Below are 16902 nucleotides of genomic sequence, written 5' to 3' on the forward strand. Positions count from 1 at the left end.
CCGAATTAAAGATCTACATCCCATCACTAGAAATCCAGACCAGTCCATAAATCAAGGCAGAAATCATCAATTTGTTCTTTTAACTTATGCATTGTTGTCCAAAATGAAAACCTTCACAGATCAACCTCGATCAATAACCCGTCTGAAATTCCATAATACATGGCCGGCTTTAGAATATCATGTTCCTTTCAGTAAGCCAGCATAACTGTTATGACTGACTGAAAACAATGACTTGGCATGATTTTGCCTTGACAGGATCATAAAAGATTGATGCATTCTTTTGTCAGTTCTTCTATCTCAGTGGTAAGGAATCTGAATTCCCTGCAGCACTAGAGGGTTAATATTATATCGCTCTTGTTCTTAAAGATTCTCTGAAAACAACACTCTTAGCAATTGCAAGTTGTGCAATATCCTAACGTGATCCTGGAACGGAAGCTTCAATACTAAAAACATATGAGAAGAACAAACTTCAAAGGAGTCAGGAACACTTGCAGGAGCACGAGAACATCTTTTATTGAAAAGTTATATCAGACAGTGGTGAAACTTCTTATCTATAAAACAAAAGAACAGAACAACCAAGGAGACAACACAGCAAGCGACAGCACAGACATGGCTATTCTTTGTGAAGCATCTCGGCCCCACTGAGTACTCTGGACAAATCCCAAAGATGCTGATCATTATTTCTGAGTCATATGGCGCTCAGCAGAAGATGATGTATCCAATACATTTACACGGTGTCTACCTGCGCTGCAGCTGTCGCTTGTCTAAGTCATTATTAATATGCACATGAAGAGAACATTCCAAGGCGCAATTCGGGAAAAAGTAAACACAGATCTGGCGCTTCTATCCTCTGCCTCCCAGGAGCAGCTGTCAAAGAAATGCCCAACTAATTACTGTATGCCTCTGTGCAAGAGGAGCTTGTCCAGAAAATCCCCTGTCCAGAGAAATGTACGGTATTCCAATGTATGCAGAGCTGGAATATCAAATCTTGAAAACAGATTAGACAGTCCTGCCACATATACAGCAATACACCAACAGCAACCATGCATAGCTGCAACACCACAGGCAATAGAAGGCAAATGCCCCAAAGCACTACTGTAGTCCGTGAGCATAATTGAAATCAGTCGAATGCTAAATTCAATCTGCTCCATGGTGCACATGCACAGAAGTGAGACAACAATATGTACACGTTTTATTGTGCATTGTGTTGCATCCCCTTGCCTGTGCATGCTGCATTCTGGCGGTATGGTGACATAGTGGATAGCAATGTTACCTTTCAGCAATGGGGTGTTTGGTCTGAACCCAACATCTGCACAGAGGTTGTATGTTCTCCCAGTGGTCATGTGGGGTTCCTCCAAATACTCTCTTTTCCTTATGCACTCCAAAAATATACACCACTGCAGAATATGTTGGAGCTATATAAATAAATAAAATACATTGCATAGTCACTCCTAATCCAACATATAGCCCTTGCAGATCTTTAATTTAATTCTGCTAGCCCCTGTTCATTTTTGTATGGGCAAAAAAGTGAAAATCAAGCATCAGTAATTCCCAAACAACAGTAGACACCCAAGCAGCGGGTGAGTACATTGCATCTCCCTGCTTTTGATGAGACCAATGTGGTCTCAAATTATTTTGCAACAGCGCCCGTGACAGTGGTCTAGCTATAAGGAGGTGCAGAGGAATCAGCTGCCCCTGGGAAAGATCCCTTTGCACATAAGAAAACACCAGTATTATTCAATCATTCACACTGGAGATGGGGAAAGCCATGTTAAATTTTTTAACTGGGTCCCAGGAGCCCAGTTACACCTCAGGTTGTTGACATATATTGATGATTTGCTGCCAGGACTTCAGCTCTATGATTTATTCTAGTTTAGAAGGCTGCAAGTCTGAAGTCTGGGAGGAAGGGGTATAAAGTAAAAGGGGTCTTGACTTGGTGAATTTTCCTTGCCACAAGAATGCCAGCTGGTTCTGCAAACCAGACAACTTAGGAGTAAGAGGATGGGCTTTCCGGGGCCGGGCAGTGCATCTCCAACAACAGCATAAGTGTGCTGTTTGTCACCATGGCCTGTCATATTATGCACTGGTATTGCATACATTGTGCCACTTTCAGTGAAGAGCAAAGAGTTTATTTCCTTCACTGTCATAGATGGGCAGCATTGTGTAGGCGGCAGGGGTCCGTGTCTGGGTGGCAATTTGGGAGGGGGCAGGCAAGGCACAGTTTTGTGTTAGCCGTAGAGAAGTATAGTGAAGCAGCCATATTGAAACCATCCCAGTAATGGCAAGTAGCCACCAGTACCTGATAACAATTGCAGCTGGTCACATTATCCTTGCTACATCTCAATCATGGCGCAGACTGAGCCTATGATCCCCCTTAAGCCTTTCCAATTTTTTTTTCCCTTTTTCCTTTGTTTCCTTGAAAACGCTTACTATTTCACCCCTCAATATGTTTCCACAGATGCATTTCCTTGGCAGCAGATGGGTTAACCCACCAGGAGAAAGACACAATAATAATGTCCTATGAACAATGGAGACCAACTGAGAGGCACCAGAGACGAGAAGCATCCAGGCTGATTAAGAAGATTAAGTAGTAAGAGGACAGCTTTTATGGCATGGAGCAGAACCCGCGAGGTGTGGGTGAGCGTGCTAACAGTTGGCGAGTGGTGAGGAGAATGCTGCAATGCAGGAATGGAGCACGAGTTTCATTACAAAGTGCACTGAACCAGAGGCGATCATTTCAAGTTTATCTAAAGATTTCTGCATGACTGCAGCAAAACAGGAATGACACGAGATGAGCCTCCCCACTGCCCCGCACTCCAAGAGCTGCTTCATGCTGTGACTACAGAGCAGACACTGCAGCAGAGGACGGGCCAACAGGGATAAAGAATACACTAGCTGGGTCAAGTACATGTGTCATATGTGCTCTTGACTTCCCCACAGTAACAATATGGCTCCAATAATAATCAGACCTCCTCCCCTTCCGAGAGAAACCTCACTCTTGCTTCTAAATCTATAATTGTAAAATCACTAGTGTCCAGTACGAGCCCCTATGCTTTCGAATAGCCATATGAGGTTCCTTTTCTCTAGTCTCTCAATCTCTGGGCTTTATGTGGCATTAATGAAGATAAAGTACTACAGAATTACATGAATAATGTAAAATAATTACATACAGGTATACATCGCTGACTATGCTGCAACATGTTACCAGAATTTCCAAGGCCAGGGCTGGACATAAATTCATGCGATTCCTCCAGTGGTCAGCAGGTCGCACAACCTGAACTGTGTACTTGTGACTCTCTCACAATTGCTATTCAGCTTTATAGGGTTTTTCATCCCCTGCTCTCCATTGTCATAGAGGTAAATAAGAATGCTACAGTACACCTTCTCTTATGGCTGATTTGGCCCAGAGGATACATTCATTGGGCTATTTCTTACTGTTTAACTGTATCCAATCCATTGACAGTGTGAGCGTTAAAAATTCTGCTGGAGATTTGTGCATTCTGTCTGTCTGAAATCAGTGGACTAAAAAGTTCTGCATACATGGTATTGCAAGTTTGCAATATACTGCACATCAGGCTTCATATGCATGGCAGAACCATGTACATGGAGCCTACATGGCAGCAATACTGCAACACCAGATGCTTAGAAAATAAACAAAACTCTGGCTAAAAACTGTTTTAGAACTGAAGGGTCCTTGACGCTACTGAGCCGCAATGTAAAGCCCCAACTACTATGTGGCATTTATAATGCTATAGATTTCTTCTAAAGCAGAGAGGCTATAGGTTCCCTTAATATACTAGTTTACCAATAGCAGCGGCTGTTCGTTATTCTGGTCCATTGGAGGAACAGAAGAACAAAAAAAAAAAAAAAAACACCGAACACACCACTAAAATAGCGGACAGAATTGGAGCCTGAACCATATTGACTGCAATGTAATCACCGGACGAAAGAGTCTGGCAAGTCGGGTTTGCCAGATTTTTTCATCTAGCGATTTTAGCTGGATCTGTGCCAGGTGGACAACCAGCACAGATGAGACCTCAGCCAGGACTAGGGTGTAAATGTTACCTCTGCACCTTCTTTTGTTAATCTCCATTTTATATAATTTATGACTTTTCTAGTTGCAAGCTTTTGCAACCAATACATGGTCCTGTTTCACACCAAGCAAAGGCACAGCTTTAAAGACATGTGTGCAAGAAGTCCAAGGCCTTGCTTTATCAAAACATTTATGTACGATTTTAAGGAGAATATAAAGTATCCATAAATGGTTCAACTCTCAGGACTCATACTGCTGAATATAGATGGAATCCACCTAAAAACAGACAAAAAAAAAAAACATGCTACTACCTACACTGGTGCACATCGCCCATCTAGATAAAAGCTTTAATGAACTGGTTACACTTCTGTATATATTAGTACGTTTCTTCAACAGAGGTAGAAATGTAAACGATTTCAATATATTTCTGACATTTTCACTCAAAGGGGAAAGAAGTCCTAAAAATTGTCTCAAAAATCAAAAAGCAGGTCAGGAGTAGGCAACCATGGGTATCATTCCTTAAATCACAAGAACTCAGATAATACTGCAGGAGGAAAACTTGTCCTGCTAAATGTTGTCTCTGTAGCACCCATTGCAGAATAAATAATATTATTACATACTAGGTATTCAAATGAATGGTCAATTGTGTATTATGAGCAGAGTTCACTGCTGTGGCACTTACGGGGGGCTCTAATTTAGAACATAATAGTACACATGAATAGGAGTTGTCTTGATGAAACGGTCCCCCTTAAAGGGCTTATCTAGTACCCGATATCTTTAGGATACTGCTGACCTATCAATAGTATCAAACAGGGCCCTGCACTGATCAGCTGATCCAGCTGCCGGATGGAGTATACAGGTTCTACTGCTCTGCTCCCATTCAAGTGAACAGCTGCAAAACCATAATCCAAGAATGTGCTCGCTCACTCACGTGCATAAAAAAAAGTGCAGTGTACCGTACAAAAAAGTGCATAAGAGGGTCCCAAGTGGACACCATATCATTCAGTCCTCATGGAAAAAAAACAAACAAGTGAACACAAATAGTAATGAAATAAGTGGATGTGTACCTGATGCCGGCCCAGACATCTGACCAATCCCACCAGTAAATGGGCATACATGTGGCAGGTTCCTCCAATGTGCAGCCACCATTAGTTTATGGATATAGGTCCCAAATCATTCCATCTCACTATTTGCATATTGTCATATCATTACTGCTTGGTTAGTGCAATAACTTCATCTTCCATATTTGCAAATACATTTACAGAATTATTTGCACTGTCAATGGATTCTGCACCAACCAAGATCTGTACACAATAACTGCAACCACTTTGTGAGTGTAACCAAAGGTGGCTTGATACAAGAAATGTTGGTTAAACCAACAAAATGGTCGCAGCTATTAACCATTTATGTTTATTGTTATCAGATTCCTTTTCCATCCAGTAAAGCCTCCCTTTTATTGGCCATTGTCTAATGTCTAATCACCCATGTCTTCCCGTCACTGGTAATTACTATTTGAACCCAGAGGCTGTAAGGTCTGTCAGCCTCCTCCGAGAATCAAAGCTTGCCAAGGAGCCAGCTGGCAGGAGCATGCAAATGCATCCCCTTAGAGATACAGAAAGCAACTTCTGCCTGGCCAAAACAGAGAGGAGAAAAAAACCCTTGAGCCTTAGGAAATGGGAACCCGCAGCAATTGTAGCCACCAAGTAATCTGTGTTGATTTTTTAATTATACTGCCAGGACTCTGTGAAATTAGAATTCAGCTTGAGGAAAGCACAACCTCATGCCTGACAAAGCCGGGGAGAGAAATTCTTCATCGCCCAGTGACAGTCCTCCTTGCAAAGGTTGGAGTAACTCAATGATACTGGAATTAACCTAAACCTTGTCGTTTCATGGTACTTTGCACGGTACCAAAGAAAAAAAGAATCTTGTAAACACATGGCCGCCAATATGGTTAGTGACATCTATTAGAGCAAAACTGGGACCCTTCCCCTTATTATAAGAGCCCATAACCATATGTAAATCTCAGTGCCACAAAAAACCTAAAGTATTTGATTATAAGGATGGGATTTCATGAATCCCTCTACACCAATTTTCTGAAATACAGGGATGATATTGTGCCAAACATTTGGCATAGGTCCCTTTCTTGCGCCACAAGCCACCGATCTGCATGTCACATTATGCTAAAGTGGACAGAACAGAGATGCCTTGGCCTGACCAATTCACTTCCGTTTTCTGGCATGAGATATAATGGATATAATATAATAATATATACCGTATATACTCGGGTATAAGCAGAGTTTTTCAGCACAGCTTTTGTATTGAAAAAGTGCGCCTCGGCTTATACTCGCATCAATACGGTAATTGAAAATGTCACATGACTGGTCCGCAGTGAAAGACATCTGTGGGAGGCCGCTGGAGCAGCACTGCTGCCGATAGGTGAGTGGTGAGGCAGTGCTGCCTCCACGACCACCCCAAGATGTTTCCAGAGCATCTTCTCTGCCTTGGAGACATCTGGGGCATTATCATACAGGCCCAAAGCCTTATGGTAGCAGTAGCAGCCTGTTGCCATACAGGCCCAAAGCCTGTGCTAGCAGTAACAGGCTATTACTACTACCACAGGTTTTGGACCTATATGGTAATATCCCAGACCATGTGACACTGACATCTGGGATATTACCATATAGGCCTGAAGCCGGCTAGGATTAACATGAGCACAAACAGAATGTCATGCATTTTCCCCCCTTGGCTTATACTCGAGTCAATAAGTTTTCCCCGTTTTTTGTGGTAAAATTAGTGGGGTTGGCTTATAGTCGGGTCGACTTATACTTGAGTATATACGGTATATAATAATTGTACACCAGTTCCTAACTGATGTAGATTTCCAATCTGGCATAAGGACGTCCAATTCATTTATTAGGCCACTTCATAAAACGCTCAGTTCCCGCCCCAATGTCTACATTTGGCTCTGACATCTATGTGCATACATCAAACCTGTGCACCACTATATACCATTATATTGTTTCCTTCTTTGTAAGCTATAATTCATACTAGCGGAGACCAACTGTTCTAATCTACTCAAAAAGTGCAGTCTTGCATTAAATGGAAAAAAATATATATACACTGCACAAGGTTAGGTTCTGCCTTACATTGGTCTAGATGTTGCAAAAGAGATGGTATTAGTCTGACATAGCGTGCCATCACCAGCCACAATTGCTAATATGAATCCATTAATCTCTGGAGAGCAGAAAAGCATAAGACATGAGTACAGATCTGCGCCACATATGATTTTACCCAGTGCATGTAGATGCTCAATAGCAGATGACACAGAGGTCAGCCATCTTTATGATAACCACAAGTTGGAAATGGCTCTCATGGTTTATCAGAGCTGAAAATTCTGACACTAGACTGTTTCCATAAGGTCAATGTGGATGCTTAACAAACATTAGTAGTGTTTGGTTATGGGCACATAGGGTTCTCTATAGATTGTATCTCATGCTTACAGAAATAGGCCAGTTTTCTGTCATAGACTGGTTTAACTGTGGTGTACTTTGGACCTTTTCTTGCACCAAAGATGTATCCCTTGTTAGTTCTGCACGCCTCTGCCCACATTTAGTGAAAATGGGCAGAGCAGGACAGACAGCAAGACAGGCCAGGACACCTCTGTGCAACACATTTATTAGAACTCACACCAGAAAACTGGGAAAGTTATACATGAAATCTAAGCCAGTTACTGACTGTTGTACATTTCAATTTTGGTGCACAGAAGAGCACCTGATTTTTTTAAGAGGCCAGAGTCTTTAAGAATTTATGTGCACCTCATGCCAGTCAGCAACCTTCTTAAGACAGGCATAGGAAACGCCAGTCTTAATAAATTTGCCCCAATGTATCCACTGTCTGCACTTTACTATATTGTCTTACACTGACCTATTCAATCAGGTTCTATAGTACTGTTGCTCATCCTGATCCTCCTGCTTCATAGTTAGACTACAGTGAAACAAGCTGTGAAGAGGGTCCTTGGGGGAAATTTATTAAAATTGGTGTTCAGTGTGTCAGTCTTAATGAAGTCCTTGAATGGTGCTGGATGAATTATTAAGAGGCTCCTATGTGCCAAAACTGAAATCTATCAGAAACTGGTGTGCATTTTGGGTGTAACTCACGTCAGCTTTGCTGGGCGAGGAAAATAAAAATGGAAGGTTGTGCTTCCTAAGGGAGCAACCAAGGTATTCTCATGTGATGGGTCCACGACCCTTCTTCTGGATCAAATGGACAACACTATTCCTCGGTGGGGAGGGAGACGAGGAACGACCAGATCATCGCTAAGGTAGAGGGGTTGCAGCCACACCAGCGACAGCCTATAGTAAATTTTTAGGGCTGACTCTGTATTGGTCTCCATCCACTCTCATAAAAAGTGACAAGTGGAAATTGGAAGGAAAAATGTGGCACATTTTTGGCAGAAGAAAGGTTCATGCACTAAAGATGCGCCACATTTTCCATCTACATCTCAATATTTCATGGTATTATACATTAGTGCAGGTGAAGCAAGAGGTTGAGTAGTCACACATGCTACTGTAATATCAAGCTTTACTACTGACTGCACTGAAAATGATTTATTACTAATCCCTAGCAAGTCCTGCCTGTTTTAATGATTGGTTAAGACAGTCCCCCATTCAGTCCCAATAAACTGATGCTATTCATTAGCAGGCGCAGGTTAGGAGTGGTCTATGGACTAAATACAATGGATGTTATGTGCTACCTGTAATCACCCTGCTAACCAGCTTGTACCAAGGATCTCTAATTTTCCCAGACAGGGAAAAGTTTTTAAATTATTTACTAATAAAACATAAAGTGACAAAAATTCCACAAACATCATGAGAAACCTGTTTCCAATCATTTATTTTTTATTATTAAACAAGCAAGGTTAATTGGCCAATTACCTCCAGTCATCGCCGCCATCGGAAAACAGGACGACAATTTCTCTGCTGGTTTGACGTCAGCAAAAAACTTTTCAATGTAAGCCAAAAAAGGGGCAACCAAAACACTACATGCAATTTACAAGACGTAAAAGGCTTGTTTTCATGCCATACAACAACTGTACTACTATGGAGTATGAAGTCCTTGAGGCTCCTTGCTCATTTTTCAGTAATCATGTCAGCTTCTGGCCACAAATGTAGTAACCCAACATTACAGAGCAAGCTGAATAATCCGGCTATGGTTGTCACCATCACCAGGTAGAACTTGGGTAGATATCAGGGATGGCATGCATGAGAGGTCCTATGGCTAAATATGTTCTATTAGCCACCTGCTAGAGCAAAGTCAATGTTTTTGGTGCATTGGTACTTAAACCGCAAACAAACCAAAAAGTATGGCCCTTCGGGTTGTCTTTGCCCATAAAGTTAAATCCAGACAACATGGGATAAATCGAAAAAATAAAAACACATTTGTACTTATCTGCATCCTCTCCTTCATTCCTGCCGGGCCGGGTGTCACCACAGCAGTGAGGTTATGTCAATGGGACTATTGCAGCCTGTTACCGGTCTCAGCAGTACAACAGCCGAGGGGAGCAAGAGAGGATGCAGGTAAGTATCAGTGCTCTTATACTTTCTAGCCCTCCCCAGTTGCATGCATTTAGTTTTATGATCCTGGAAACATCAGAAACTGCAGATATTAGCTGAATGGGCTAGCCATCTAGTGTCTACTGGGGTGTTGTTGTAAAGAAGATTTGGGCATGTTGAATGTCAGAACACCTAATCCTTTGTTTTCAAACAAGACAAAATGCCAGGAGTTTCTGATGATGGCTTACTCCTCTCTCCTAACAGAGAACACATGCAAGCTCAGATAAACCTGCTGATTTTTCATGCTGATGACCTATCCAGAGGATAGGTCATGAGCATGTGATATGTCGGGGTCCAACACCAAGACGCTGCACAGATCAGTGCCAGAAGTTGTTAGTGGAGCAAATGCTGCACCATTCCTATTTACATAAAAGGAGCTAAGCAGGAACCTCGTCCACTGCGTAGCGGCGGTTCTGAAGAATTGCAGCACTGCTCCTATTAGTTAAATAGTGCTCCCTAACCACTAACATCTTCCACGACCCAAAGGCTTCTAGAACAGCTGATCTATGCGGGGTCCAGGTGTGGATAGGTCATCAGTTTGGGGCCAGAATACCCCTTTAAGAGCAATGTATACATCCACCCTTACAGGGCTGGGAATATACATACACACTCATATTCTTCTAAGCAAATCCTATGTGTAGAGATAATACAAACTACCAATAAGCAGTAAAGAAACAGTCTCTTTCTAAACTGACACACATGCCAAAGTAGATTTGTAAGTCAGAGATTTTTTTCACAGCAAACAAGATCTAAACACACAATATCGCTATTGATAGACACTGGTTTTATTCTAACCAAGACCATACGTAAAGAATAATCTTTAGCACTAGAACCAATCGCAATTTAATGGCTCAGACTTGTTTATTATAAATCACAGCCTAGAGCAGAAAAAGCACTTTACATCTCACAGCAGCCACTGACCCAAAAAAAAGGGCTCCGAGAGGGCAGGCTCCGTGGCAAAACAACATGTCTCAGTTTTATTACAGTCAACAATATTAAATGATATAAATATATTAAATGATATAAATATGTCTGTTTTTAAGAAAATTCCATGCACTTCAGATTGAGGGTAGATTCATAGATTCATTTTTTTACACATATTCCAAACAGGGAGAACATGTCGAGACTCCTCAAATGTGACTTTCATTGTTTTCAGGGATGGACACTTCTTTTTATAGCTCACTGAAAAAAAAGAAAAAAAAAGCGCCCTGTACTGTCATTTCTCGGGGCTAGAAACGGCGCTGAAACCATGATAGGTGGCACATAAGGATTAGCGCCCCCACCCCTGCTAATATACATGCATATGCGTGGCAGAAACCCAATGCTTAGCCCCAGCTTTCAGTGAGGGTCCAACCTCCAGGACCCCACCAATACTGATAATGAATGAGCTGCAACACTGGTGTAGCCAAGAGGTACCTCACTGTTTGCACTGTTTCTCCCACCATACTGGTGTTTCGGCGATTCCTTCAGTGTTATTCGGGGTGCTTGGGATTGCTGAAGTTCAGGAAAAAACTGGAAGTTGATGTGGTGCTACATAAGAACTTCTCAGGATTGGTGGAAATTAGATGTCAGGCCCCCAGTGGTCATGAAGTGACCGTATATAAGTTTTATTATCCCTGAGATGGCGCTACAGGAAAACTGAACATACCTTACCAGGCCCCCTCCCAGTTTATGACAGATCAGTGGAGGTCCGTGTCGCTGGTGCATCTTGTCATTCAAAGACCTTTCGAAAAAGTCCAAAGCAAAAAACCCCTTGAAAGTCTGAAACAGCCGAGCTCCAGGTCCCCCTTCCACAGTTTACATGCAAACTGAGCCTCTGCAAAGCACAAATGCATGTCTGAGCGCAAGACATCTTTTCCAGATGGTCTGGCAATTGAAACGCAGGAAATTTCAGCGTGCACTGCTATCTAAATGATCTAAACATAGGCAGCGCATAATTACTTGGACCGAGGTGAAGAATACCAATGCACTTGACTGAAAAAACTTAAAAGATAAGGATCCCAGAAGACAGAACAAGTCCCTTCTACTTCTCGGACATCCTAGCAAAGCATTGTACAAAAGACATTTGACATCTTTCACGCCTCGCAGCTCAGGAGAGGTTATGGTTCTTATTAAACTTCTTGGAATTCATCAAAGTTTTACGCTTGTCACTAAAAAGTCATTAAAGTGATTCCAATGTGTACTGCTTGAGGGTATAAACCAAGACTTTTCACGGAAGTGTAATGTTAACTCTACTTGTCTACAATGGGGAAAATAATGCGATTTATATGGAGAGGAGACATCAAGAAGCCTGATATTCAAGAGCTTTCCCTCCCATTGACTTCAATCAGATTTAGAGATGCGTACACTACCCTAATACAGATACAGTATAAGTGTATATTATACATATATATACACCCTAGACACTGCATCTTTCTACCTGTACAGTTTATAGGGCATTAAGTTTTAGTTCCACATATACCTTACTATCTATATACAGTAAAATGTATCAATGAGACAGCCCAGATTCAGAATCTGTAACTATGACATCATTTACAATCTTGGTTTCCTCATACAGGGCATAGGAACATTTTGAACTCCCTCAGACGCAAAAGGCAAGGGTACAAACACAACCTCTGCTACCCCTATAGTTGATAGATGCTACATTAGGAGAAGTTGGGGTGGTCAAACAAAAGTATATGAACCTCAACTATAATTGGGGACTTTATTTAGAAATTTCAAGATTAACACACTATGGGGGATCTATTACGACTAGTATTCTGTATACCATTCTTAATCAATTCTCCAGCTGGCAAGAAAGGTGCCTGAATTATTAAGAGGGCCACAGGAACTGGCATAGATTTCCTATAAAATTCACACCAATTTTCTTGCATAAGTTATTGTAAATAGATGTATATATAGCATATAAAAAAACAAAAAACTTGCAAGTCTTCAACATAACAGGCACAGAAAGGGGACCAAAGATGCCTCACAACTATTCCCATGTACGCCAGTCTTTTCATCTAGAGGGAATAGTACATTCCCCCCAATATACTATGAAAACCTTACTACCTGGTTTGCTGTGTACAGTCTTTTGAGAGTATATTGTGACTCTGGATTAGATAGCCAGACTTCCTGGGATACCGGTTAAGGAATTTTGCAACATAATTTATGGAATATTAGCGTTTGATAATTGCAGCAGCATACTTAAGACATATAGCCATTTCTAATGTCCTCGTCACATCTCTACACTTTTATGGCCGATTTATGTTCCCCTTTTCACTTTTTGTTGCTTCCCTCAATACAAACTTTTTGCAAAGCTAAATATGGTACTTAATAGGTCACTACACGAGTCACAATTTGGTTGTTTCTACCGGCCCTCAGTAAGTTTAGATACAGTATAAGTTGCTTTAAACAGACTCAGCTCCAAATATATATCACAACTATTAGTACAGAACTGAGTAGATGCGCGCAGTGAACACAGCTATTGTATGACGTGAAAACTTTTTGACAACCATTTCCAACAAGCCTTCCAATGAGTGGAAAGGTGTAAACAAGTTTACAGCATATTAGAAATATATTATTACTCGCACTACTTCTGGTAGACATGAAGATGACCGATGTATAATCTGACTGATATAGGGATGCAATATAGTGAATCTCTTACTAGTATGCCACAAGGACCAGTGTGATACTGTTACCTTGTGTATAAAGGGTCAGGGGATAATAACACTCCTTGAGGAGTGGACACCTTTGCAGGGACACAGACTTGTGTATAAAGTATATAGTCCCATTATACAGACCTAAACCGCTTTCATACACGGTTTCTAATCTAATAAAGTATTCACAAGCACAGACTGTGCAGTTTCCACAGGCATCGAACAGGAAGCATGCTCTAGTAATGGCAAAACGTGACGTATCATTTTTTTTTTTACCTTAGGATGTAGATGGCAGAGAACATGGCCATGAGATAGAGGGCATTAAACGCAGAGAAGACACAATGACTGCACTTCATGAATGCAAAATCCTGCACATGTCAGCGACCACAGCACAGAATATACAACTCTTTATAAAGAGATATATGTGGATCTTGACATACTTTCTATAATAGACCCAACAAGAGGAAACAATATTCACTGCAAGGCAATAAGATCGACGGCTACAGAATATGTAGTCATGAATCTTCATCACGAGTTGTATCACACCCCCTGCACTACTGCAGATGAAAACCTTAAGTGCCTGGAACCTTCTTAGATAACACGACTATCCAAGTTCGGCTCGCTAACATATACAGTTGACCTATACCGGTCTCTAATACGATTTAGAGAAGCTAATACAATTCAGTGCAACTTTTCCCATTATCACATGTGACAACAAATCATTGTTATCTCTCCATATAGGCGGAATAAGAAATTTAACAAAATACAGAGAGAGACGACAATATCTGCAAAACGTTGCGGAATAGGTTAGCGCTATACAAGCAAGAGACATTAATCAATAGATAATAACAACTTAAGTTTGTCACATGCAGCAGAGCAGAGTTTGTTTATATTGATATTACTCATGGGTCAAATCTTTACGGGACATCCACGGTTTTACAAAGGACCGCATGTAACCCTGTTAAATTATCCTAGATGACTCAGCTCTGCTACATTAAAAAAAACTCCAAAGTGTATGGTGATGCTATGGGGAAAGCCAGTCCAAAAATATTGTTGATAAAGTTAAATGATTGTAATGTAAGGGAACAAGACATCTATAACACATAAGAGGGTGGCTTTACCAAGTATATTCCCAAAGTTATGTAACACTTAACATGCTAAAGGCAGAATAATATTTGATCTATAACAAGCAAATGTTACCCATAACTGAATATACAATAAGCAGTAATATAACAACTAACAGTAAACTATAACATAGTGCAAGATATCAACCAGGTCATACTTACAGCCTCTCTGTGCTCCTTGGGATATTTTTGGGAATCATTTTAAGTCCCAAACCATGACAATCCACTGTAGTTCCACTACAGGAGCACAAGGCTGGGCATCCATTGGCACATACTTGGCAGATGCTGCTCCAAGCCAGGATCCACACTCCGGCTCTGAGCCACAATGAGAAGGTAGAATATCCCCTTACAGCCATGCTGCCAGATGAAGGTTTCCAGCCTAAGACTGCACTGAGCCCTTTAAATCATCAGAGTCCTGAACAGGATCCAGGTAGCTTCCAAATTCCTCGGCAAATCCCAGCTTGGAAGAAAAATTAAAAAAAAAAAAAAAAAAAAAAAAAAAAGAAAAAAGAAAAAAAAAAATAGTCACAAAAAATTGCAATCTTCTCAGCTTCTAGTGTTACAAAGACACAGAAATCCTTTTTTTTTCCCCCCCTCTCAGGCTGCTAGGAAAATGCTACGCTCACAATGCAGTCAGCACCTTCCTAATTCATTGAAGCTGGTTTTCTTTGCAGGAAGTCTGCTCTTGTATTTCTGTGTCTGGAGTTCCCTGTGCACAGTAAGCGTTATCTGCCTTGCTCTCTGTGTCTGAGGCTTGGTACCAGTATAAATAAGAGGGAGAGAAAGCGCACACACACAGAGGCACATAACAGCAGTCATCCATCAATTGAGAGACACACAAATATCACGCCTGACTCCTCCCTGCTCCCTCCTCCGTCTAGTGTGCAGGGCTTTACCCCCTACAGTACAGCAAGGGGAGAGGAGGGGGCTCATTGACTAAACTAAGCAACTACAATGGCTTGCAGACAGCACACACATACACCGCTTTTAGCACTCAGCACCTTGTTAAAATAAGAAGACAAATGGCAAACAGTTCTGCCCCAATACCACAGAGCTTTTAAAGAGAGATGAGGGGGGTGCAGACACACTGTAATGAAAGACACTTTCTGAGTTGAAACTTTTGATGTAAGCTTTTATTTGCTTAGTATGCCCTGCAGAGGTTCAAAGGAGCTGGCGGCCTAGAGTATGTTCACACGTTCAGGATTTGATAAGGAATTAGGTGACAAAACCATACAGAAATCCTTATCAAATCCGTTAACATTCGGCATCTAATGCAAGTGAGAATTATTTTATCTTCTATTCAGATACTGCGTGTGTGCACAATTCTGGGCCCAAGTATACAAGGACATAACTGAGCTAGGAGAGTGCAGAGAAGGGCGACCAAGACAAAACAAGAGTAATGGATGGATTTCAGGATAGAGAGAAATTAACAAATTTGTGGATATTCAGTTTAGAAAAAAAAAAAAAGACATCTACAGGGAGGTCTAATAACAATGTACTAATGAAGGGATTGAACCAAGACATTTCTAATGAAGGGATTGAACTAAGACTTTTCTAATGATCTTTTTTTTTTCTCTTAGGCCGATACCAATGACAAGGGGACATACTCTACATCTAGAGGAGAGAACATTTCACCAGGGGCATAGAGATTCTTTATTGCAAGAGCAGTGAGACTATGGAACTCACTGCCACAGGATGGGATAATGGTGGGTCATTGTGCAAGTTCAAAGAGGACCTGGATGCCTTTCTTGAACTGAACAATATTACATGTTACAGTTTTTATATTTTTAACAAAGACAAGTTGATCCAGAGTTTTATACGGTTTTCTGGAGTTGGGAGTTTGTAAGGATTTCCCCCCCCCCCCCCCCGAAATGGGGCAATTGGCATAAACACCATGGGGTTTTTTACTTCCTCTGAATTGGCACTATAGGGTTATATGTTGGACTTTATGAACCTGTGTCTTTATCCAACCTCATCAACTAACTTGATATGTAAAAATGCATGCAGGAAAAAAAAATCACAAGCATGTGTATTCCTCTTGTGGATTCCATACTCACAATTCTCACTCTTGAGTTGATATGTAACACACTCACAGCAAAAATTTATGCTAGACCCTGGTCAGATCATACTAATGGCCTCCACTTAGCACGCATGCCAGGAAAAAATGCTAAGCACTTTAATGGGACTGAGCTCCTGTTGTACCCTGTGACCGATAAATGTTACGCCATCAGCACAGAGAAGAGGCTGCAGCTTCGAACAGTCGAGTGTCTGACCCCCAATGATTATATCTTGACTACCTAAGCTAATTGAAACCATTATAAAGGGGTTTTCCAACCCCAAATAACTTTTTCATTACAGTACAGATCATCAATATGTGACATGTTGGGGCCTGACACCTGGACCCACACAGACCAGCTGCTAGGGAACAGGGAGCATGTGCAGCACTGCTTCCATTCAAGTAATCTGAGTGGTGTAGCAGCCCCATCAACTGTCCT

General features: G+C 41.4%; 1 protein-coding gene across 2 annotated transcripts in view; it reads right to left on the reverse strand.

Moving 5' to 3' along the window:
* The window catches only part of SLIT1 (slit guidance ligand 1), a 203343-nt gene that overhangs the window by 183360 nt on the left and 3081 nt on the right, over nucleotides 1–16902 (reverse strand). The window contains exon 2 of one of the 2 annotated variants that reach the window (XM_075257859.1): nucleotides 14570–14867. In XM_075257859.1, coding sequence (XP_075113960.1) covers nucleotides 14570–14763 — 194 coding nt within the window. In that variant the 5' untranslated portion in view covers nucleotides 14764–14867. Of the gene's footprint in view, nucleotides 1–14569; nucleotides 14905–16902 lie in introns of those variants that run through there. The other variant, XM_075257858.1, reaches the window with a different exon arrangement.

Source organism: Leptodactylus fuscus, chromosome 10 (assembly GCF_031893055.1).
Source record: "Leptodactylus fuscus isolate aLepFus1 chromosome 10, aLepFus1.hap2, whole genome shotgun sequence".
Classification (NCBI taxonomy): domain Eukaryota; kingdom Metazoa; phylum Chordata; class Amphibia; order Anura; family Leptodactylidae; genus Leptodactylus; species Leptodactylus fuscus.